Raw genomic sequence first — 23,716 nt, forward strand, 5'->3', positions numbered from 1 at the left:
ATACTAGGTCATTGTTTCTGGATAGTCTGAGGCTATAAAGTGGTGATCTGGCAATCATGTCCTTCTTGTGTTATGTCTTTTTTATAGTTCTAGCATTAGGGCACAGTGTATGTTTAAAATAAAATATTAAGTGATGTAGACTGCCGTGTCTACGCTACATTTGCCTTGTATATTCAGGTTAAGATTGTTGTCTTTGGTGGTCAGATTAGTTAATTGCTGCAGTCCATTCCAGTGGCTCTGAACTGTGGTAAGGATGATGTGTGATGCCTATGATGTTGAAACTAGTAACTGGCAATCATTACTTTTCTTTTTGTTGTATGTCAAAACAAGCTCTTCTGGCACAGTAGTTCACTGTATGATTTAATGGACATAAACATGCTCGGCTCAATATATGACAATCTTTCATTTGTGTGATATGAACAATATTACTGTCCTGAATTTAAAACAATTTGGTCATGAGGTTCACCACTGTGACAATTGTTTCCATTGACTGGTGGTTTCTAAGGCAACAATTTACGTCAATAACATTTCTGTGACATTACACTCACACCACCCGTATAACGCGTTTTGGTCTCAAAGCCCACAGCACGTGTCTGCACATTAAATACTGTATATTGACATTACTGTGCTTTTATTTATTTTAGTGTTACAATTATCACATACCTTTACACAGTCTGTCCTATTTGCATTTCCAGTTTAATTGTATCCGACTCAATTTTGTTATAAATATAATTGACACATGTACAGATACCTGACATGTCTGAATAAATGAGCATAAACCAACAAGTGTTTTATCCCTGCTCTCCCCCTTTGGCAAAATGAAGCTGTTTCACTTAAAATAAATAACTTTATTAAAATACAAATAAAATTTTGCTTCTGGTAAGTAAACCGTGGTATCACTTTTTCAAGATATTTAAATAGAAAAACAATTTTTGCCGGCTTTTGTTGCATCCCAAAGCTCAGCACACTGAATGTATATGGAATTTTTGTCACAAATATGGTGGCACAGTCATAGAGTGATGTCACATGAAACTTCATTAGGAAGGTGAATAAACACAATGGCAAGGCAGGTGGCCTGTCACAGCAGAGGGAAGGACATTGACACTACTGGACTGGCAATATTTCTTTGCCAAATACAAAATGTCTTTTAATATATGCTGAAAACAGCTACTAAAAAATCTACTGTAGATCAAATCTGTTTAATCTACAAATGGACTGGCCAATTATTTAAAATGTACTCTAGCATTGCATTTACTGAATTACAATAACTTGTGAATTATTAACAGGTACTTCGTATTGTGATATTGATTTCATTTTATAGAAAACAGCCATAATAGTTCAGATTGAGTATTTAGTCCAATTAACTGATTCAATTAAAGCGTTTGACATAAATGGATGAATTCTCTGTTTTTATTTGGTTAGAAAAAACTATGCCTTCATGAAGAAGATAAAATGCCAGTGAAAATCTATTCCAGGGGAAAAATATTGTCCTTAAATTAGAAAGTTAATTTCTGAAGCTGGTTCAAAAATTCATCAAAATGGCCCCCAGTCAGTCACTGTTATTCCTTGACTTAAATGCAGTGTGACAGACAATAGTGATGGGTGAAGAGATAATTAACAGCTCATTAGCTTTAGTAATCAAGCTAATGACGGGTTTTCTGATTGTTATGATGCATTTGTGAATATTTAGGAAGCGTCAAGGAGGATCTGTACACAGACTGAACTGCTGAAGATTCATGGAAGAATATATATATATATATATATATATATACAGGTGCATCTCAATAAATTAGAATGTCGTGGAAAAGTTCATTTATTTCAGTAATTCAACTCAAATTGTGAAACTCGTGTATTAAATAAATTCAATGCACACAGACTGAAGTAGTTTAAGTCTTTGGTTCTTTTAATTGTGATGATTTTGGCTCACATTTAACAAAAACCCACCAATTCACTATCTCAAAAAATTAGAATACATCATAAGACCAATAAAAAAAACATTTTTAGTGAATTGTTGGCCTTCTGGAAAGTATGTTCATTTACTGTATATGAACTCAGTACTTGGTAGGGGCTCCTTTTGCTTTAATTACTGCCTCAATTAGGCGTGGCATGGAGGTGATCAGTTTGTGGCACTGCTGAGGTGGTATGGAAGCCCAGGTTTCTTTGACAGTGGCCTTCAGCTCATCTGCATTGTTTGGTCTCTTGTTTCTCATTTTCCTCTTGACAATACCCCATAGATTCTCTATGGGGTTCAGGTCTGGTGAGTTTGCTGGCCAGTCAAGCACACCAACACCATGGTCATTTAACCAACTTTTGGTGCTTTTGGCAGTGTGGGCAGGTGCCAAATCCTGCTGGAAAATGAAATCAGCATCTTTAAAAAGCTGGTCAGCAGAAGGAAGCATGAAGTGCTCCAAAATTTCTTGGTAAACGGGTGCAGTGACTTTGGTTTTCAAAAAACACAATGGACCAACACCAGCAGATGACATTGCACCCCAAATCATCACAGACTGTGGAAACTTAACACTGGACTTCAAGCAACTTGAGCTATGAGCTTCTCCACCCTTCCTCCAGACTCTAGGACCTTGGTTTCCAAATGAAACACAAAACTTGCTCTCATCTGAAAAGAGGACTTTGGACCACTGGGCAGCAGTCCAATTCTTCTTCTCCTTAGCCCAGGTAAGACGCCTCTGATGTTGTCTGTGGTTCAGGAGTGGCTTAACAAGAGGAATACGACAACTGTAGCCAAATTCCTTGACATGCCTTGACCCCAGCCTCAGTCCATTCCTTGTGAAGTTCACCCAAATTCTTGAATCGATTTTGCTTGACAATCATAAGGCTGCGGTTCTCTCGGTTGGTTGTGCATCTTTTTCTTCCACACTTTTTCCTCCCACTCAACTTTCTGTTAACATGCTTGGATACAGCACTCTGTGAACAGCCAGCTTCTTTGGCAATAATGTTTGTGGCTTACCCTCCTTGTGAAGGGTGTCAATGATTGTCTTCTGGACAACTGTCAGATCAGCAGTCTTCCCCATGATTGTGTAGCCTAGTGAGCCAAACTGAGAGACCATTTTGAAGGCTCAGGAAACCTTTGCAGGTGTTTTGAGTTGATTAGCTGATTGGCATGTCAAAATATTCTAATTTTTTGAGATAGTGAATTGGTGGGTTTTTGTTAAATGTGAGCCAAAATCATCACAATTAAAAGAACCAAAGACTTAAACTACTTCAGTCTGTGTGCATTGAATTTATTTAATACACGAGTTTCACAATTTGAGTTGAATTACTGAAATAAATGAACTTTTCCACGACATTCTAATTTATTGAGATGCACCTGTATATATATATATATAATACAAAAAATTATGAATATGCATATACTAAGGATAAAAAAAAGCTGAGAGAGGGAGATTCTTTCTGTAAGGCCCCCAAGAAAGGGGTGGAGAGTGAACAAAAGTCAGTAAAGCACAGGAGCTGTTCAAAAAAGCACAAGTAATCCCAACTAAATCAATTACAGAATTTCAAGGGAAAAGACAATTACACAGAAACAAGCCATTGGTTTTCTTTTTTTGAAAATCATTTATATTGGATCTACCATGAACTGCATTGCTGCCTATTGCCTACAGGCACATTAGACACAGCACAATGAATGGAAGGTGACTCAAGACCCATTTTTTAAAAGCTGACATCTTAAAAATGTGGTGCTCCTGCACAAGATGTGGAAAAACAGCAAAAGACGGCACAACGGTCAAAAACGTCCATCTAGCACATGATTACTTAAAGAGAAAAAACAATCAAAAAACAAAACAGACGGATGCAAAAGCGCATTCTGTTTGAACGGCCCCTAAGGTAGCATCCTAACAGAGATGGAACCTCATGAGTGACCAATTTGAAAGCCTCTTCATGCTAAGTTAATGATCAGCCTGTCAGGCACAAAGCAGGACACCTTTTTGGAAATGGTGTTATGCCCTAATAAGCATAAAAATATATAAAAATAGTTCACCCAAAAATGAAAGTGACCAGTCACCATTCACTTTAATGGTGACTGAGGCTGTTATTTTGTCAAAGACCTCCTTTGCTGTTCCTTTGGTGAGAATTTACATTTCTGGGTGAACTATCCCTTTTAAAACGCTGTCTCCATAGGCAGCTCACTATGCTTGGGAGCACAGGTTTTTATACATTAACAGGAAAGAAGCAAGACTTGTGTAATATGTAGAGTTCTACAGCCGTTTTAAAGGAAGTATAGCTTTAAACGGCAGAGTAAGGAAACCCTCAACTTGTGCCAAGGCGCCAGGCTGGGCTTGGAGGTGGGTGGGGGAGCGGGCATCTGGACACGAGCGAGAGCTTAAGAGCACAGTTTACTCTTTAACGGCGTGATCAAGGAGATGCTTGGCAAGGAACACAGCCTCCTAAAACACCAGGACCCCACTTGGAAACATTCACCCAAATCCGCCTATATAACAAAACACAAACAAAAGCAGGCGGGCCACGATGGGTTAAAGACGCAAAGCTGCTCCCTTTACACCTCATAACAGTAGAGCAGAACCAGCCTGTTACAGATTGAGCTCACAGTAAATATAAAAGGACCTCCTCCTCTGTTTTATTTCTGGACTAATGTCTAATCTCAGTATCCATAAGACGTTTGTCTGTGTTCACTGCAGATTAAGTGTTACCCTCAAGACTCCCTTCACTCTAAAACATTCCCTTTTTCTCCTTTAACACATATAAAAGGTCTTGCCAACATACATAAAATACAACGTGTATAACATGCAAAAGCCTATATCAGTATGCTGTGCATTAGGGATGGGCATAAGTTGGGACACAATTGCATTGTATTACTGCACTACTATTGCAACTTCAAAACATTGCACACCAATCGCAGATATTCAAAAACGATTAAAAAATCTAAATGTTTCATTTTGTGGAAACATTAATGGTAATGAATAGAGGGGTCTTGAAATATTTTTATGCAATTTTTTTTACGTTGAAATGGGGTCTTAAAAAACACAAGCTCATGGCGTGAGAAAATGAGAAAGCAGTGAGACCCGATGCAGTGGCCAAAGTTTTAGACCAACAATAAAAAAACATAGCATCAAAACTATGTACCCCCCAGTCCTAGAGTTGATTTAATGGCCAAATATTCAAGTAAACAAAATAACCAAAATGCTCATCCCTAATATACATGTAAATTTGCATGAAGTGGGAAACAAACAAACTGAGCTGTGGAGTGGAATCAGATACCAACAGTGTGCCACCAATCCATTGCTGTAGTAAATACCATTGTATGGTAAACGCATTGCAGCGGATGAGAGAAAAGAGGAGAGCTTTGAAAGAAGAGGGAGATGGTCAATCAATGGGCCAACACAGTATGGTGAACCCTTTGTTCAGCCTCGCCTCTCCCACAGACCTGCTCTAATTGGCCTCTTCAGATTGTCCAAGACTGTGGAGTACAACGCAGTCGAGCTCATCGAATTACACAGCAGAAATACACCAACTCTGAGCGGTAACAACCGTACAAATAAACAATGAATAACAATGAGGAAAAATAATGAGGAACAGATTGAAAACGTCACACTATTAATGCCAATTCTAACAAAAATTAAAAGAGCAACAAGCGTGCCATGAGTGAATGTGTTTACCATGAGATCTTGTAAAGAGTGGCATCAACCAAATTGCAAATCAAACTCAGCAATAACAGTTGAGATTGTTTTAAGGTGCACTGAGCAATTTATTTCCTCATTATAAAATTCTACCCCTGAAGAATTTGAAAGTACTGTTGAAAAATATTTTTTAAATCATGTACACTCACTTTCAAAAGCTGACTTATTTTGCATGCACCGCCATTTTGAGATCACATGGCAAGCCAAATACTACTCGCTTTCTCATTAACACCCTAATCGAACACTTTTGCACATGGAATAAATGAATCATGGCTGACTGCAAAAAGTGCATTTCAACAATGGCATTTGTATCCAACAACTATTGCTTTTGCATGATGCTGCATCCATGCCATGCCATGATCCTTGAGGTTCACTTATAATATATTAGTCATATATTTGTAAAACATGATCATTTTCCACCCTCATTCTGACCCTCTATCATGAATGCTCTGTTTGGTGCTGCTTCTCTTTTAAGACTTGACAGTACACACCCACTCTTATGATTGGCTCTCTGCTCTTGACTGACCTGCTGTCTTTTCTTGCCATCTCACCGCTCACCACTACTGGGTGGGCTACGGAAGTGATTAAAGGTAAAGTACGTGTTAATGTGTTGTTGTGGAGGCAGTCAGGTGCAAATGTCTACCACAGTGTGACTTCACAAAGTGGAGGATGTAGAGAACAAGTCATTTTGGAAGCTTGGCTTCAATGAATGCTCTTTTTTCAGTGAAGAGGAAGTTTTATGTTCTGAAACATAAAACATTTTGAAACTTTTTTTTTTTTAAATGTACAATGACTTCTTACATGTCAAAAGATCAAGGAAAATTTGATTCCTCATGTCATGACCCCTTAAGTCCAGGATGACTGCCATATCGACCAGTGTAATGTAAAACCGAAAATTAACTTTCAATTATTTGAACTAAAGCTTTGCTTACAGCAGCATTTCTTTTAAAGGTCTCAGTTATATGGGTAATATCTTAGTTAGGTGACATGATTGTGTTCAATCCCCTTGGTCGGCAATCCGTTTTTAACCTTTAACCTGTGGTTGTAACTAAATCATTGCCCACAGGTCTCTACAATTTGAAACACATACAACCCTATGCCTAGCCTCCAGCGAGCCCCAAGAGAAACAACAGCAAAGTCTATGTCAGCAAGATTACTCACTCAAAAAGAACAAAAGTCCCAGTGTGTGACTCACTGATGACAGAACAACCCTGATACAGGGCTAACACCTCTGTGGACTTAAAATCCAAAGTGCTTATCAAGGGGCCAAATAAATAGACCTCACACACTATGATGTGTGAGACGATCTCGTTATAGAAAACATAACTTATGCATGATCTTTTGGGTTCATTGAGGTCTGAGATACACCCCAATTTGGACATACAGCACGGAGGAAATGCTAGCTTCAAAAAAACAGAATTGAAGAAGTGAAACTTTAGCTTGATTATTCACATTGTCATGTTGTTTCCAGTTGGACATGACATTGGTAGTTTGGCTTGCCAAGTAAACAACAATTATTTTTGCATATTCCTCTTTCACCTGTTCTGTTCAATCCTAAGTGCAGGTAGATTGGGTGAGGTTAGTGAGCAGGGTCCAGAATAAAAAATTAGGTTAAAAATTAATGTGATATTAGCTCATGTTTTTTTTTTTTCTCAAAGGCCACAAAGCTGTATTTTACATTATTTTTATATAATATATAATATATACAGGGTTGGGAGGGTTACTTTTGAAATGTATTCCACTACAGATTACAGAATACATGCTGTAAAATGTAATTTGTAATGTATTCCATTAGATTACTCAAGGTCAGTAACATATTCTAAATACTTTGAATTACTTTCACTTGTTTTGACTATGGCTATGTCTCGTTTGGAAGCATGCGTCCTCCGGAGGTCGCATTTGTCAGCCGCATACTTCATCAAGGCTGTCTTATTTCATTTTTTATTTTTTTTTATATCTATTGTCAATGCCTTTTATGTATATGCTCTCACATTTATACAACTATTTACCTTTTTTGCATTCCCAATAAAAATTGTTTTTTTAAAATTAAAAAAATTTAACGAGACAGCCTCAATGACATATGCGAATGCGACCTCCGGAGAATGCAGCCTTCCAAACGAGACACAGCCTATAAAAACTCTGCCAGTACAGTAAGACAGAATACACATGTTAAAAATACATTCTCTGAAAAACCTAAATATCTTATGCAGTGTTGTTTCTAAAACAAGGTAAATCAAATTGATCTTGTTTTAAGGATTTTTAGATATTTTTACAGGAAAACAATACAAAAATTATCAAGAATACGATTTTTGCCCTAATATCAAAGGTCTCACTATAAAAAAAGAAATTATGATCCAACATGAATTTTCTTGATAAAAAAATATGATCGTGCCTGGTAACGTGCATGTAAAATGGCTAGAAATAGCATTTTAGCTTAGCGTAAAGCTGACAGTTTACACAAGGTTTATTTCTATTTCTTCTGCTCCAAACTTACTTCAAACTCACTTCTCTGTGTGCTCGTATGAATGTAACACATCATAAGAAAGTGTTTCACCGCTGTTCAAATGCAATTTGGATCGCATCATTTATATGTATAAATGTTTTCCATCTGAAAGGACTAAATATTAAATGAAACAAATGACAATAAAATGCAAAGTAATCTCTTCAGTAATCAAAATACTTTTTGAATGTAACTGTATTCTAATTACCAATTAAACTGTAACTGTAGTGGGATACAGTTACTTATATTTTGTATTTTATATATGTAATCTCGTTACATGTATTCCGTTACTCCCTAACTCTGTATATATATATTTATTTATTTATACTTTATACGAGTAGAGACATAGTCTCCGTCTCTTGGTGAAACTACACTTGTCACAAAAACGTGAATACATATTTTTCTTTTTTTCCTAATACAATATACATATATACAGTATTGTGCAAAAGTCTTAGGCACATAAGATGTTTCACAAAAACATTTCTCTTAAGATGAGTATTTATATCATCAGCTGAACATAGAGTCAGTCTGGGATTACATAAACAGACAGAAGCAATTGAGACATAGGAGAACCGGAGCTGGATTCACAAAAACGTTCTTAAGAAAAAAATTAAGAAAGTTCTTAGGATAAATTATAAGAAGTTCACAAGAATGTTCCTAAGTGCAATTCTTGAAAAATTCACAAGAAGTTCTCAAATACAGGGCGTGCTGAGTGATTCCAGTCAGGCTTCCTAAGCAACCAATTGGCCCGGTTGCTAGGGTGGGTAGAGTCACGTTGGGTTAACCTCCTCGTGGTCGCTATAATGTGGTTCACGCTCTTGGTGGGGCGCGTGGTGAGTTGGGCGTGGATGCCGCGGAGAATAGCGTGGAGCCTCCACACGCGCTAGGTCTCCATGGTAACGCGCTCAACAAGCCATGTGATAAAATGCGCGGATTGACTGTCTCAGACACGGAGGCAACTGAGATTCGTCCTCCGCCACCCGGATTGAGGCGAGTCACTATGCCACCACGAGGACCTAGAGCTCATTGGGAATTGGGCATGCCAAATTGGGGAGAAAAGGGGAGAAAAAAAATAAAAAGAAGTTCTCAAATATTTTCTTAAGAACATCCTAATTTTTTTCTTAAGAATAAAATGAAAGGCTCTGACATTAGTCTGATCATACTGTATTAGCCTACTCATGAAGTTGCCTTGTCTAATAGCCTACAACAAATTCAATACTTCAACAATGGCAAATTGTAATGATAAATGTATCTTACCCTTTTTTATTTTAAGTAGCAAGCACGCTATTTTATTTTTTTATTTTTTATGTAAAGTGCGTGAGATGTGTTAATTTAACGACACTACACGTCATAGTAGAATTTACTTGTCTTGCTGGTAACAATTTGACAACTTTTAATTTGACATGTCTCAAATTAAGCTCTGTCTCTGCTGTGGCCAGCTCCGTTAGGGATGTGGATGGGGTGAAACAGAAAGTCTTAGCTTTATAATGATATAATTATTTTGTTTCTATGGATAGTGGAGAGAGAGCGCTATGCAGCACATCCATTTGAATTGACTAGCATTAACATTAAGAATCTTCAAAACAACATGTATTGTTTGAATTTCGTGACAACATTTACATAGTTTATAATCTGAAAATAAAAATAACATAAAACAGTCAAAACGTGTTTTGATCAAAAATTGAATTTCTAGGATATGTAAATAGCCATTGCAACATCTGACTCAACAGGATAGAAAGCATCACATTTCAAAGAACCCAGTAAATTTATTAAATATATTACCGTTTGGAGTTTAAGACAGCTATGAGGTTATCTTAACTTTCAGATGTTATTTCCAATGATTTTTAGGAAAAAATTTTTTTATAGAATTGTAATTATTCTTACGTTTTTTTCTTAAGAACACTTTTAAGAAAAAAGATAAGAACTTGAGAAGTTTTTTTCAGGAATACAAAAAATTATATAAAGTTTTTCTTAAGACAGAAATTAAGACGAAAATGGTAGTTAAGAAGAATTTTCTTCTTAAGAACGTTTTGTGAATCAGGGCCCTGGTGCTGTTTTGAAGGCAAAGGTGGACACACCAAATATTAATTTAGCATTTTTTATGTTAAATGAACTTTATATAATGTTAATTGATAAATAAAAACTATATGGCATTATTTTTTTAGAAATCCTCATTATGCAAAATTTTCACAAGTGCCATGTGTTGTCACAAGGAATCCAGGAGAAAAAAAGGTAAAAGTCATCAGAGGATGTTTAAGTCACAACAGATGTTTTATTTGATATGAATTACTCATGTTGCTTTCATCAGCAAGGGTCAGAACTGGATTTAAACCATGTGTTATAGCATGTTGCAGTTCCTTATACCCAAGGTCAGTTCACATTTGGTGCTTGGCGAAAGTGTTAACTCTGGACGCTGTGTGAGGTTTTGTGCGTGTGTGGTGGAAACCTCTTACCAGGTGGTGTGCAGTTCTTTTTGGCATTGGGTCCAACCTGCACGTCATCAGTGTAGTTGCTGTCAATGTCAAAGTCCTGCAGCAGCCGGCGACTCTCCCACTTCTCACTGTCCTCAGTAGAGTGACTGGATATGCCTAGATTACCTGCAAAAGAAAGTAAAAATAAAAAAAATAGTCACCAAACAAATCAGTGAAAGAATTTGAACAATTCCTATAGCTCAAATGGTAGAGTATGGTGCTAGCAACGTCAAGGTCATGGGTTCGATTTCCAGGGAACATACACTGATAAAATGTATACCTTGAATGAATGTAGCGTAAATGTCACTGGGAGCAATCAAAGTCCCTCTTACTAACTTACAGAACATGCCAGGAATTAAATGTGAAATGTGCGCGAATATGATACCTTTATTCCATCTATAATTAACCAAAGACTTATAATATGACCTACAGCACAATCCTCAACACAGCTGAGTCTCAGAGCCATGGATCTAAGTCGGGCATCTCACAGTGTGGTTTGAGAAGGTTCAACCAGTCCAGCCCAGTATTACTATGTGATATCTTCTATTCACACCAGTTCACAGGGACACAGTGAGCCGGAATGTGTTACATACTGCTAAAATCTTGCAAGCTCCACAGCATCTCTGTAACTGTGAGCATTAGAGCCCCGGAAGTCAGCTAGCGAATATTCATGAGGGTCGTCTGTGGTGCGGAGTGAGGCCAAGGCATAATAAAAGTGACATCATGCGGCGAGTGCTCCTGCGGCAGTGCCTCGGTCTGGGCTTGCCTAGGCAGGGAGGGGCTGATTATACTGGCAGTACTGTCATCTGGGTCGCTCTGTCCTCAAGCGCCTGTGCCCTTACTCCACTCTGCTCAAGCGTCTTCCTGCTCGGCTCTTTTAAGAGCACTGGCCGCCACTTACCGTGCCAGTTGCTATAAATAAACCCTCTATATTTATCAAAAAACAGCACTCAAAATGGAGCTTTGGGGCTGCATGGTGCATTATGACATGACGCATAGTGACATTGTGACGTGACGTGAACGGTGATGAAACCCAACTGGGATCTGCTTGTAAGGACAGTATCAGAACACAATGTTTTTCTACCACCAACTGAGGCATTGAGAGGGAACTTGAGTTGGTCTTTATCAACAACAAAAAAAAAGAAAGAGTGATCTAGGCACTGTTTCCTGGTGAAAACTGTTAAATAATTCATGGCCCCCTGAGATGTCAAAACAATCAGGTAAAGTGAAGATGGTTGTGACAGTTTTGGAGAATGTGTAATTTCAGTGTCTTCCTCATAGTAAAGAGATAGCAGTGATCAGTCCAACACATAAGAAACAAGTTGCACTATTAAACAAAATAATCGAGCTGCCGCGATTAACTACTAGTGAAAAGTGTTGATTATAACGTTCCATTTAGGTATACTCCCACTGCATTTTAATCTATCACAGACATATTGTGCATTAATGCAATGGTGAATCAGAGCAGTTTAACTTAGCCTATAGGCTTATCAGTAATGACAACTGGTTGGTATGAGTGAGTTTTAAGCAATCTGATTCAACGATGCATAATTTAAGTTTAATTGATTAAGCTTTGTTGATTATTATGGTATAAATGTGTTGTAGTATTTTTGCGTTGCTCGCTTTCTGTGAATAATTTATTCTAATTTTGAATACAGTTTTTCATGCAGCAAAGAGGTTCACTGTGAAGTTGACCATTTAGGCAATGTCTTGATTTAATGATGTATAAAACAGCAATATAGTAATTCAGGAACACAGTTCTCAGCTTGTTTGGGAGCGTTAACCTACAATAAAGGAATAGTTTGCCCAAAAATGAAAATTCTCACACAATTTACTCACCCTCATGCCATCCCAGATTTGAATGACTTTCTTTCTTATGCAAAAAACAACCGAGGATTTTTAAAAGAGTATCTCAGCTCTGTAGATCCATACAATGGTGGCCAGAACTTTGAAGATTCAAAGAGCTCATAACGGCAGCATAAAAGTAATCGAGATGACTCAAGTGGTTAAATCAATATTTTCATAGGTGATATGATAAGTGTAGGTGAGAAACAGATCAATATTTAAGTCCTTTTTTTACTATAAATGTCCACTTTCACTTCCACATTCTTCTTCTTTTGTTTATGGCGATTCACATTCTTCGTGCATATCACAACCTACTTGGCAGGGAGGAGAATTTATAGTACAAAGGATATGTTTCTCACACACACACAACATATCGCTTCTGAAGACATGGATTAAACCACTGGAGTCATATGGTTTACTTTTATGCTGCCTTTATGTTCTTTTTGGACTTTCAAAGTTCTGGCCACCATTCACTTGCATTGAATGGACCGACAGAGCTGAGATATTTCTCTAAAAATCGTTGTTTGTGTTCAGCAGAATAAAGAAAGTCATACACATCTGGGATGGCATGAAGGTTAGTAAATGATGAGAGAATTTACATTTTTGGGTGAACTATTTCTTTAAGACGCATTCAGTTGTTCCACACAAAGAAAGTATTTTACTGTAATGTAAATTCTAGTAATCAGAAGTATTACATGTGATTACAATATAAAGGGAAATAATCGACAATAATGATTTTAGTCATAATTGTGCAGCCCTAAGAGCAAGAAAAAAAAGAAAGAAAAAATAAACGAGCTGCATAGTCTCTTCATTGCTTTATGTTCTCACCATCTTTCAGTCTCAATTTCTCGCTCTACAGGGCTAAAATGCAGCAAAGTGGCTGCCTACTAATTTACCATGCAGCTTAGCTTCCATCCTCAAAAGTATGTTAGAGAGGAAGGCAGCAGCTCCATTATAGTGAGCAAAGCTCTGCCTCATTGTGCCAGCTTCATTGGAAATATTGTGTTTCTGTCTGACACGCTGCACAGAAATGGCATTACCTGTGCAGTGAGCCACAATGCACACTGACTGCACACTCACACGTGTGGGGGGAGGCAGAAAGTTACTATGGAGATGTGACATAACCACAGAGACTAGAGGAAAACAGTGACGACATCACGCTCAGATGAACACAGCTAATTGCACACCAGGATACACATGAGTACACGTGCCATGAAAAAGAACCTGACAATGATGGATAAGACAATGAATATACCATTGTTTTTGTTGCAATAAGACAGGGGTCTTCAACCATTTTCAGGCCAAGGACCCCTTGGTGGGTAGAGAGATGAAGCCAGGACCCCCGTTACATATTGTATAAAATTGAGTGTTGCGTTTTATGCCTAAAACATGGATGGTAGGCTACCATTTTATTGTATGTACATACTTAATGATGTTTACATTGCAAAGCCATTGAAATAACCATTAAATTCTGCCCTGCAGAGAAGACCAGCTAAAACCAGCATAAGCTGGTTGGCTGGTTTTAGCTGGCCTTAGCTGGTCTTAGCTGGTCAGGCTGGTCTTAGTTGGTTAGGATGGTCTTAGCTGGTATCCCAGCCTGACCAGCTAACCTACTAACTGACCAGCCTGGCTAGGCTGGGCAACCAGCTAAAACCAGCCAACCAGCTTAAGCTGGTCTTTTCAGCAGGGATGTACAGCAGGGGTCTGTAACATTTTTGACATGAAGTGACATTTTTAAATTGCCCTGTAAATGCCTGTGCCAATCCTCCTCCAAAAAGAAAGAAAAAGACAGACAGATAAATAGATAGACAGACAGAAAAACAGCCAGACCCTGTCCATGCAGAATAAAACAACTTTTATAAGGTTACTAAAATGGAGTCTTCATCTCATGTGAGTGATCGATTTTATACATATATTTTAAAATTACTGTTGATTTCATTGAATAAACATTTGTAATGAGGAAAACAATGACTGAGTGCACCTTTAATTATCTTGATTTGAGAGTCACCATCATGTGTGTGTGGAACGTCAAGGACCCTGTATGCTAGCTTGATAATCTCAGCGGTAACTATTTATTTACACCAGGCAAGTAAGCTTTGTTCTGAAAGCAGGCTGTCATCTGCTCAACCGCACAGTGCAACCAACGCAAAGCAGACATGTTTCCTCACGTGACCCTCCACTGCAGCGCTGCTGAACCTGATATCTGTCTAAGCGGTGAGCGCATGAAGGGTTTGTCCGGGCTGCGTGCTTCTGCTGACTAGCGCTGTTTAGTCACACTAAGATTTGGCATGCAGCTGCGAAGGACTTCAACATGTCGATAATTCATACTCCTGTCTCTTGCTGTCACTCGTGTGCGAGTGAGTGATTATTTCAAATGCCACCAAGGTGGATCAAACAATAATCTTCGGACCCCCTGTGGTACCACCGTGGACCCCCTATTGAAGACCCTTGCAATAAGAGATTGGATTTGTGCATAATCTTTAGGGTCTTCAGATGCATGCCACTCTAATGCTCATTTAACATTATGTTATTTGTCAGCAGTATTTTAGACAATTCTAATTAATGAATGTGAATGTCTCAGTGTGCAGCTGCACCAGAAAGCCCATGGCACTTCTGCGAAGGCCACATTATACAGTAGAAACAGCCCTTACTCAGATGGAAAATGTACACACAAGGAGACTCATAGGATAATCATGTCCCAATTGTATAAAATATAATTATGTAACACTGTATATCTCCACATTGCATCTTTGTTGCAATACTACTAAGTCATGGCATCTTGTGTATATTGTTAAGTTTAAATTTAAACACTTGTCATGAACAACATCTTAAACATCATCAGAGGCATGTCACCATATTCAACTTGACCAGGCCAAACTAGACCAGATCAGGCTGGTATGGATGCTCAAAAAACAGAAATGTCTTGAAAATGCCACAAAGACCCAGTGTTTACACTTTACAAGGGAATCAACCTATGAATAGCTTACTTATAGTTGTCTCTGCATATTAAACTGAGCTATGAAAAAGAATTTTAAAACTGAAAAAAAGCATCTATGACAAAAATTAGATATTAAAAACACACAAAAGCATATCATTATATAACCAGGTTCTTTATCATCCTCTTTGTTGTATCTACAAAGACAAGACGGTCCACATAACAAAGCAAAAAGCCTCTAGCACACAGTGTTGTCATGATGGCACATGTCCGGACCCTAGATATAAAAATACCTTAAATGCTTAACAATAAAATAGCATGGAAAATAAAAAGAGAAAGACAAGGATGCATTATGGCAAAGACCTTTCTCTACAGAAAGAGAGCCGTAGGTGCCTGTCCTGATGTTCAAGCCATTTCACAACATGAGTTAGACAGATTATGCAACTTTGCTCTACACTTTTCACTGCAGTGCTATTTTTGGGAATGCGGTTTGCAGATGCATTCAAAATGGTCGTAAGTGACTTCAAATAAAATAAACAACAAATTAATGTAGAGAACAAATAGTACACTTGAATATCAGACAAGCTTATTAAAGCTGAAGTGCGTTATTTTTTTATGCTAAAATACTTTCTCCTAGGGCTGGGCGATATGGCAAAATAATATATATTTTTTTAAATATTCATCACTATATACATTTCATACCATTAATGGGGGCTGAACTGCATTCCACATATTTGTTAGAACTCAAGAATGAATTAAACATAACTTTTTACAAGTAAACTCCAGAGGGTAAGCTACTTTAAAGTACACTCAGTTTAGTATTTGATCCTACATAAGGTGTGTGTGACCTCTTTTCGATTAAATTTCACCAATTTCATCATCTTCAGCTGATGTTTGACTCCACTGAAAGACTTTCTTGTGACGCTCCACACTCCAGCTCAGTAGGTGGTGGTAATGCATCATAAACTGGATTACCAACCGCCAATAAACATCACAAGAAGAAGAAACTTTCTTGCCTGTGACAGTTCTATGACTCATGAAAAAACTAAATAGTACATAAATAAACAGAACGGTGTTAATGTCAGAGTTGCTGTTGTGTTCAGTCGATAGCTGTATTGCACTGACAGTGTTGTCTTGTTCGGTACACAACAATATCATATTTAGGGATGCACGATATATCGGCAGCCATTATATTATTGGCCGATAATCGGGAAAATCTAAACATTATTATTGCGCCAATAATGGAATTACAGCCGATAATTTGTTACGGTTTATTTGGTTGCAGCTGAGAATCTCTGACTGCCTGCAGCATCTTTCATTCAGGCAGGGACTCAGGCAGCCCCAACTGACAGTGCACGTGCTCACACAAAGCATGTCTGTGTGAGTGAGTACAGGTGAGAGATTAGGGTTTGCATTGTGTGTTTTGTTGTTTAATGTTCTTTACACGCTGTTTATCAACTTATTTTGGTTTAATGCATTATCTCAGCTGTCTGAAGTTCATAATTCTCTCTTTGTGAGTGAGTCATCAGGATTACCGTAAACACTTATAGAAATGGGCACCATACAATATATGCAAGTGTATTTTCATTTATTTCTCATTAAAATCAGTATTCATCTGTAATATAGGCACATATCTGGTTCATGTTACAACTGCCAAACCTTAAATAGCAGCAACTCCAGATTCCAGGCTTTTAAATGACATATTTTTCAAATGAGAAGCTTTTAATAAATTAGCTAGCAGATTCAGGTTAAAGGATTAAAAATAACAACTTTTTAAAAATACTGGTTATCGGTATCGACCACAATAAGCTGTGAATTATCGGTTATCAGTATTGGCCCAGAAATTCCATATCGGTGCATCCCTAATCATACAGGTGCATCTCAATAAATTAGAATGTCGTGGAAAAGTTCATTTATTTCAGTAATTCAACTCAAATTGTGAAACTCATGTATTAAATAAATTCAGTGCACACAGACTGAAGTAGTTTAAGTCTTTGGTTCTTTTAATTGTGATGATTTTGGCTCACATTTAACAAAAACCCACCAATTCACTATCTCAAAAAATTAGAATACATCATAAGACCAATAAAAAAAACAATTTTAGTGAATTGTTGGCCTTCTGGAAAGTATGTTCATTTACTCTGTATGTACTCAATACTTGGTAGGGGCTCCTTTTGCTTTAATTATTGCCTCAATTCGGCGTGGCATGGAGGTGATCAGTTTGTGGCACTGCCGAGGTGGTATGGAAGCCCAGGCTTCTTTGACAGTGGCCTTCAGCTCATCTGCATTTTTTGGTCTCTTGTTTCTCATTTTCCTCTTGACAATACCCCATAGATTCTCTATGGGGTTCAGGTCTGGTGAGTTTGCTGGCCAGTCAAGCACACCAACACCATGGTCATTTAACCAACTTTTGGTGCTTTTGGCAGTGTGGGCAGGAGCCAAATCCTGCTGGAAAATGAAATCAGCATCTTTAAAAAGCTGGTCAGCTGAAGGAAGCATGAAGTGCTCCAAAATTTCTTGGTAAACGGGTGAAGTGACTTTGGTTTTCAAAAAACACAGTGGACCAACACCAGCAGATGACATTGCACCCCAAATCATCACAGACTGTGGAAACTTAACACTGGAGTAACACCAAGTAACTTGGGCTATGAGCTTCTCCACCCTTCCTCCAGACTCTAGGACCTTGGTTTCCAAATGAAATACAAAACTTGCTCTCATCTGAAAAGAGGACTTTGGACCACTGGGCAACAGTCCAGTTCTTCTTCTCCTTAGCCCAGGTAAGACGCCTCTGACGTTGTCTGTGGTTCAGGAGTGGCTTAACAAGAGGAATACGACAACTGTAGCCAAATTCCTTGACACGTCTGTGTGTGGTGGCTCTTGATGCCTTGACCCCAGCCTCAGTCCATTCCTTGTGAAGTTCAGCCAAATTCTTGAATCGATTTTGCTTGACAATCCTCATAAGGCTGCGGTTCTCTCGGTTGGTTGTGCATCTTTTTCTTCCACACTTTTTCCTTCCACTCAACTTTCTGTTAACATGCTTGGATACAGCACTCTGTGAACAGCCAGCTTCTTTGGCAATGAATGTTTGTGGCTTTCCCTCCTTGTGAAGGGTGTCAATGATTGTCTTCTGGACAACTGTCAGATCAGCAGTCTTCCCCATGATTGTGTAGCCTAGTGAACCAAACTGAGAGACCATTTTGAAGGCTCAGGAAACCTTTGCAGGTGTTTTGAGTTGATTAGCTGATTGGCATGTCACCATATTCTAATTTGTTGAGATAGTGAATTGGTGGGTTTTTGTTGAATGTGAGCCAAAATCATCACAATTAAAAGAACCAAAGACTTAAACTACTTCAGTCTGTGTGCATTGAATTTATTTAATACACGAGTTTCACAATTTGAGTTGAATTACTGAAATAAATGAACTTTTCCGCAACATTCTAATTTATTGAGATGCACCTGTATTAGCTAGCTGCTAGCAGTTTCAAGAAACCTGTTGGGAAAACTTGTTTTTGCAGTTCAGTTTGGTGACGCAAATGGTTCAGAAATTATAAACTTCACCTTTAAACAATTTATTTGGTGTACAGTATATTGTAAAGTCTCATTTGGGAGAGTGGACAGGAGCAACTTTACTATTTATTAAACTACTACTCATTAAAGATTTACTCAAATATGATACTGTAATGGACAGCATCTGTCGTTAATGGAAGAGGGTCTTATTTACTTCTTAGTAGTGTTATAATCACTTCTAGGTAATGAAGCCCCAGAGAACCACAGAGTGTAATGGTCACCATTCCCAAGAGTCATCAATTAGTTATTTGCCATGTATCAAATACTATTTATCTGCAGGAACAAACAGCACATTAATTTATAGGACAGTCAGTTAGGAGTGCTTTAATCAAGAGTACTTTGGTCAAAGAACTACACTGTAATCTAATTCCTGGGGACACACTTCCTGAGAATAAACATGCAACATTTTGGGTTCCATGGAAGAAAGTCCTACAGATTTGTAATGACATGATGGTAAGTAAATGATGACAGAATTCAAAATTTTAGGTGAGCTATTCCTTTAATTTAAAAAAGGGTAATTACATAACACATTTTTTTCTTCACCCTCTTTGTAATATCTGCCAAGAATGCTGTTGCTTTTACTTGTGCTGTGTATACTTCAAATACTGTCAAAGAGAAAATAGATTGCTCCATGTAGCCACATCTGCAGCACATCACTTGAAGACTTGTCCTACAGAACACTGTCCCAGATACCAGCTGTTGCGAAGAGGAACTACCTGGGATATTCAATCCTATAGATTCAGTTTGCCCTTACACATTTGACCCCATACTGTCAACACATGGACATTGCCAAAACAATGATTACCTAGTTTATCTTCATTAGCTACTTAGGTGAAAACCTGAATATGGGACAGTACTAGTCAAACAAAGTTAGAAAAAGGTGAGAGGTACAAACATTTCCAAATAGAAAAGTGAGGTAGGGTTAAAGTTCTGTGGGAACTCACTGTATTACATATGATGTAACAGAAAGCAAGCATCTCCTTGGATTAGAGCATCACTACCTATAAAGCAACCACAATTAATGTCAAAATAGAACTAAATATAAAACGTAAAGTAAATAAAACATTTTCGTAAAATTTAATAAAAACTGATACTAAAAAAACACTCCAAAACTAAAATGGAAATGAATGAATTTAACATTGTGTATAAACTATGATATAACTATTTATGAAGACAATTTACAACCTGCCTTCATTAAACATGAAAATGCCACTAGACAGTGATAAAACTAGATGGTCCTGAGATGTTTTACGGCATGAAACATATTTAAATAGTGTCAGTTTGTGTGTTAACTTTGGCAGGCCTAAAATACTACAACTAAGTATACTGAAAACTGAAACTTGAAAACAATAAAAATACAAAGAAAACCAATGAGTCCAACAAAACCCTTCATCAGCCAACTAACAAGGACAATGCATCTATGTGAATTTCTGCAGTTAATCCAGGATGGAGACATTAATCTTACAGTTCATACAAAATCTTTGTTGAAACACTGACCCTTAACACTTACTTAGTTTAATAATTTTAAACCATGACTTGCACTATACATAAGTAATATTGCCATTATATTCATGATGTTAGCCAGAGGGGAACTGGCCCCCACAGTGAGCCTGGTTTCTCCCAAGGTTATTTTTCTCCATTAACCAACATCTTATGGAGTTTTGTGTTCCTTGCCACAGTCGCCTTCGGCTTGCTAATTGGGGTTCTAAATACAATTATTATTTAATTACTTATTTTTAAACACAATTCACAATCGTATTTTATCAAACTACACAATGATGACTCTAAGACATTATAGATATTACAGTTTCATTTTCTGTTAATGCATGATTTTCTGTAAAGCTGCTTTGAAACAATGTGTGTTGTGAAAGGCGCTATACAAATAAAAATGACTTGATTTGACTTGAGCCTGAGTGTGAAACTAATAGAAATTAATCTAAGTTGAAAGTTGCTAAAAATAGAATTAAAAGCTAAATTCAAAATTCTAAACTAGTACACTCACTGAGCACTTTATTAGGAACATCTGTACACCTCCTTATTCATGCGATTATCTAATCAGCCAATCGTGTCGCAGTAGTGCAATCCATAAAATCATCAGGTCAGGAGGTTCAGTTAATGTTCACATCAACCATCAGAATGGGGAAAAAATGTGATCTCAGTGAATTCGACTGTGGCATAATTGTTGGTGCCAGATGGGCTGGTTTGAGTATTTCCGTAACTGCTGATCTCCCTGGATTTTCATGCACAACAGTCTCTAGAGTTTACTCAGAATGGTGCCAGAAACAAAAAACATCCAGTGAGTGGCAGTTCTGCAGATGGAAACGCCTTGTTGATGTGAGAGGTCAACGGAGAATGGCCAGACTGGTTCGAGCTGACAGAAAGGCTACGGTAACTCAGATAACCACTCTGTACAATTGTAGTGTGCAGAATAGCATCTCAGAATGCATAACGTGTCGAACCTTGAGGCGGATGGGCTACAACAGCAGGAGACCATGTCGGGCACTTTATTAGGAACACTGTGTTCCTAATAAAGTGCTCAGTGAGTCTTCAGTCTGGGTATGGGTATGATGCTGTTGAATTTGAGCAGTGCACGAGTGGACTGCTGGGAACATGCTTGTCCAAAAATTGTACTACGTAGTTAAAGATCAGACTATCAGGTGAATGATTAAACAAACTGTCAGAGGGAGAGAAACTATGGTGATTATATTTACAGTCAGTGATTGGATATAAGTAATTGGTCATTTATGGATGTGACAGACCATTAATAGTCTCATTAGTGACTGCTTGCACTGCGACTCCTGCTGTGAGTGTCTGCTGTCAGCCAGAGGAACTGGACAAGAGCATCATCTCTCAATCTTTAAACGACTGGAGAAGCAGGCAGGGAGCTTTGAGGCTCAAGGTAACCCAGTGGCAGAGAAGGTTTCTGGGGCATCACACGTGTAGCATCACCCGAACCTTGCATGTTGAGGTGCCACTGTAGATACATAGCTTCATCATATTCCTATTTTTAAGTCATCAGTCAGATGCATCTCAACTCATAATATCCATAGCACTGTACAATTCTAGAGTTAAAACAGCTAAATTCATTTTAAGTAGATACATTAATCACTGTACCAAGGATAGTATAAGTCAAGATAATTAGTTACTCAGTTACTCACATAAAGGCACTAATAACAAATAGACTTAAAGTGCACCTATTATGGTTTTTAAACGTGCCTAATTTTGTTTTAAAGGTCTCATACAATAGATTTACATGCATCCAAGGTAAAAAAAAAACACTTTAATTTGCTCATAATTTAAATTGCAGCATTACATTTTTTTCCCAGTGTACATTTTTTTTCCCACTCCTTCAATGATCCATTCTAAACTCCTCCTTTCAGAAAGCCTACTCTGCTCTGATTGGTCAGATGTCCCAGTCTGTTGTGATTGGTCTACCGCTTACAGCACATGTCTGAAAGGAAATGCCCACTACCATATCCGAGTTTCAGCTCCGTCTGAAAAAATGTCTGTTTTACCTATTTGAGCCCGAGTCCGATAGTGATACATCGGAAGATCAGCCCGAACCACCACAGCAAGCACGATGAGAACAGGACATTTCTCAGTGGTAAGTTTGTATGTAGTTTGACAATAACGTGAGTTAGCCGGTTAGCAGAGGCTAACAGCATGTACTGGCTGTACATGTAAACAGACCAGAGGTGGGTTTTTTGTTACCAAATTTCATAGGTTAGTACAGGAAGTAAGTCTGGAATTACTAACGACTCGTTTCAGGTGTTCAGAATCAGTTCTTTCTTTTGGGTGTCAATAACTCCACATTTTGTCTACAATCTCCACATTTTAATATTTGAAGTGCCACATTTTGCAGCAATACCAGCTTAAAATCTTTTTGGGGTATTTGTATTTTAACCCTCAGAGGTCGACAGATGCGCCGGCGCATCCTGCTGGATTTTTTCCACATAACAGCGGAAACAACTTAAAATACTCTGTCATTTGAGCATACAGATAAGTGTAAGACATCATTAGAGACTATAAGGGGTCTACTTTTATTTACATACACTCACAATAACAACAAAACCTTGTGCTTTTGTAAAATAAAGAAAATAAACAGAGTGCGCTTTCAGCCGTCTCTGTCTCCGTGAGCATCTTTCTGAAACACACCACAAAAATGAACTGAAACTCCGCGAATACTTATCAGACAAACATGAAACATACTGTATGTCTAAAGAAAGCTTAAAATGTCTGCTTTTAAATAAAACAATTCAATTTTAAAACAAATATTCTCCTGCAATGTAATCTGTATGAAACAAAGCAATATACAGTTTCTCCTGGCTCAGCTAATTATCCCTAACGTGATCACACCCACCAGCAGAGCGCGCTATTCATACGGCAATGTGCTGAGGCGATCAATGCAAATGGTAAAAGCTCATCATCAGATTCACTTTCCTGCGCGTTTGGAAGATGGCACGCTACACAGGTGAGGAAGCTCCTGGATAGTGAGCAAGAGTTCACATTTTCCTCAGAAGAAGAGCGGGACTCCGACGATGAATGTTTGAAGAGCGACTTGATCCAGCCGAGGATACAATTTCGGATAAGTAAGTCTTTACTTACATTAGTTGACATGCTATTTTATATAAACATGTACATATTTTACTAGTTGGATTATTTCCAGACTTGCCAGCCAGTATTCAAAGTATTGAAATTTGAAATATGTCCTAATAGGCAAGTTTTAGTTACATTTAAATGTTGTTTC

At 37.9% G+C, this 23,716-nt stretch overlaps 1 protein-coding gene across 1 annotated transcript in view; it reads right to left on the reverse strand.

Moving 5' to 3' along the window:
* LOC127411839 (sodium/potassium/calcium exchanger 3-like) overlaps positions 1-23,716 on the reverse strand; it is a 184,465-nt gene that overhangs the window by 127,688 nt on the left and 33,061 nt on the right. Inside the window, exon 2 of the mRNA XM_051647654.1 lies at positions 10,605-10,748. Coding sequence (XP_051503614.1) covers positions 10,605-10,748 — 144 coding nt within the window. The remainder of the gene's footprint in view (positions 1-10,604; positions 10,749-23,716) is intronic.

The sequence above is a fragment of the Myxocyprinus asiaticus genome, chromosome 21 (genome assembly GCF_019703515.2).
Source record: "Myxocyprinus asiaticus isolate MX2 ecotype Aquarium Trade chromosome 21, UBuf_Myxa_2, whole genome shotgun sequence".
NCBI classification, from domain to species: Eukaryota; Metazoa; Chordata; class Actinopteri; order Cypriniformes; family Catostomidae; genus Myxocyprinus; species Myxocyprinus asiaticus.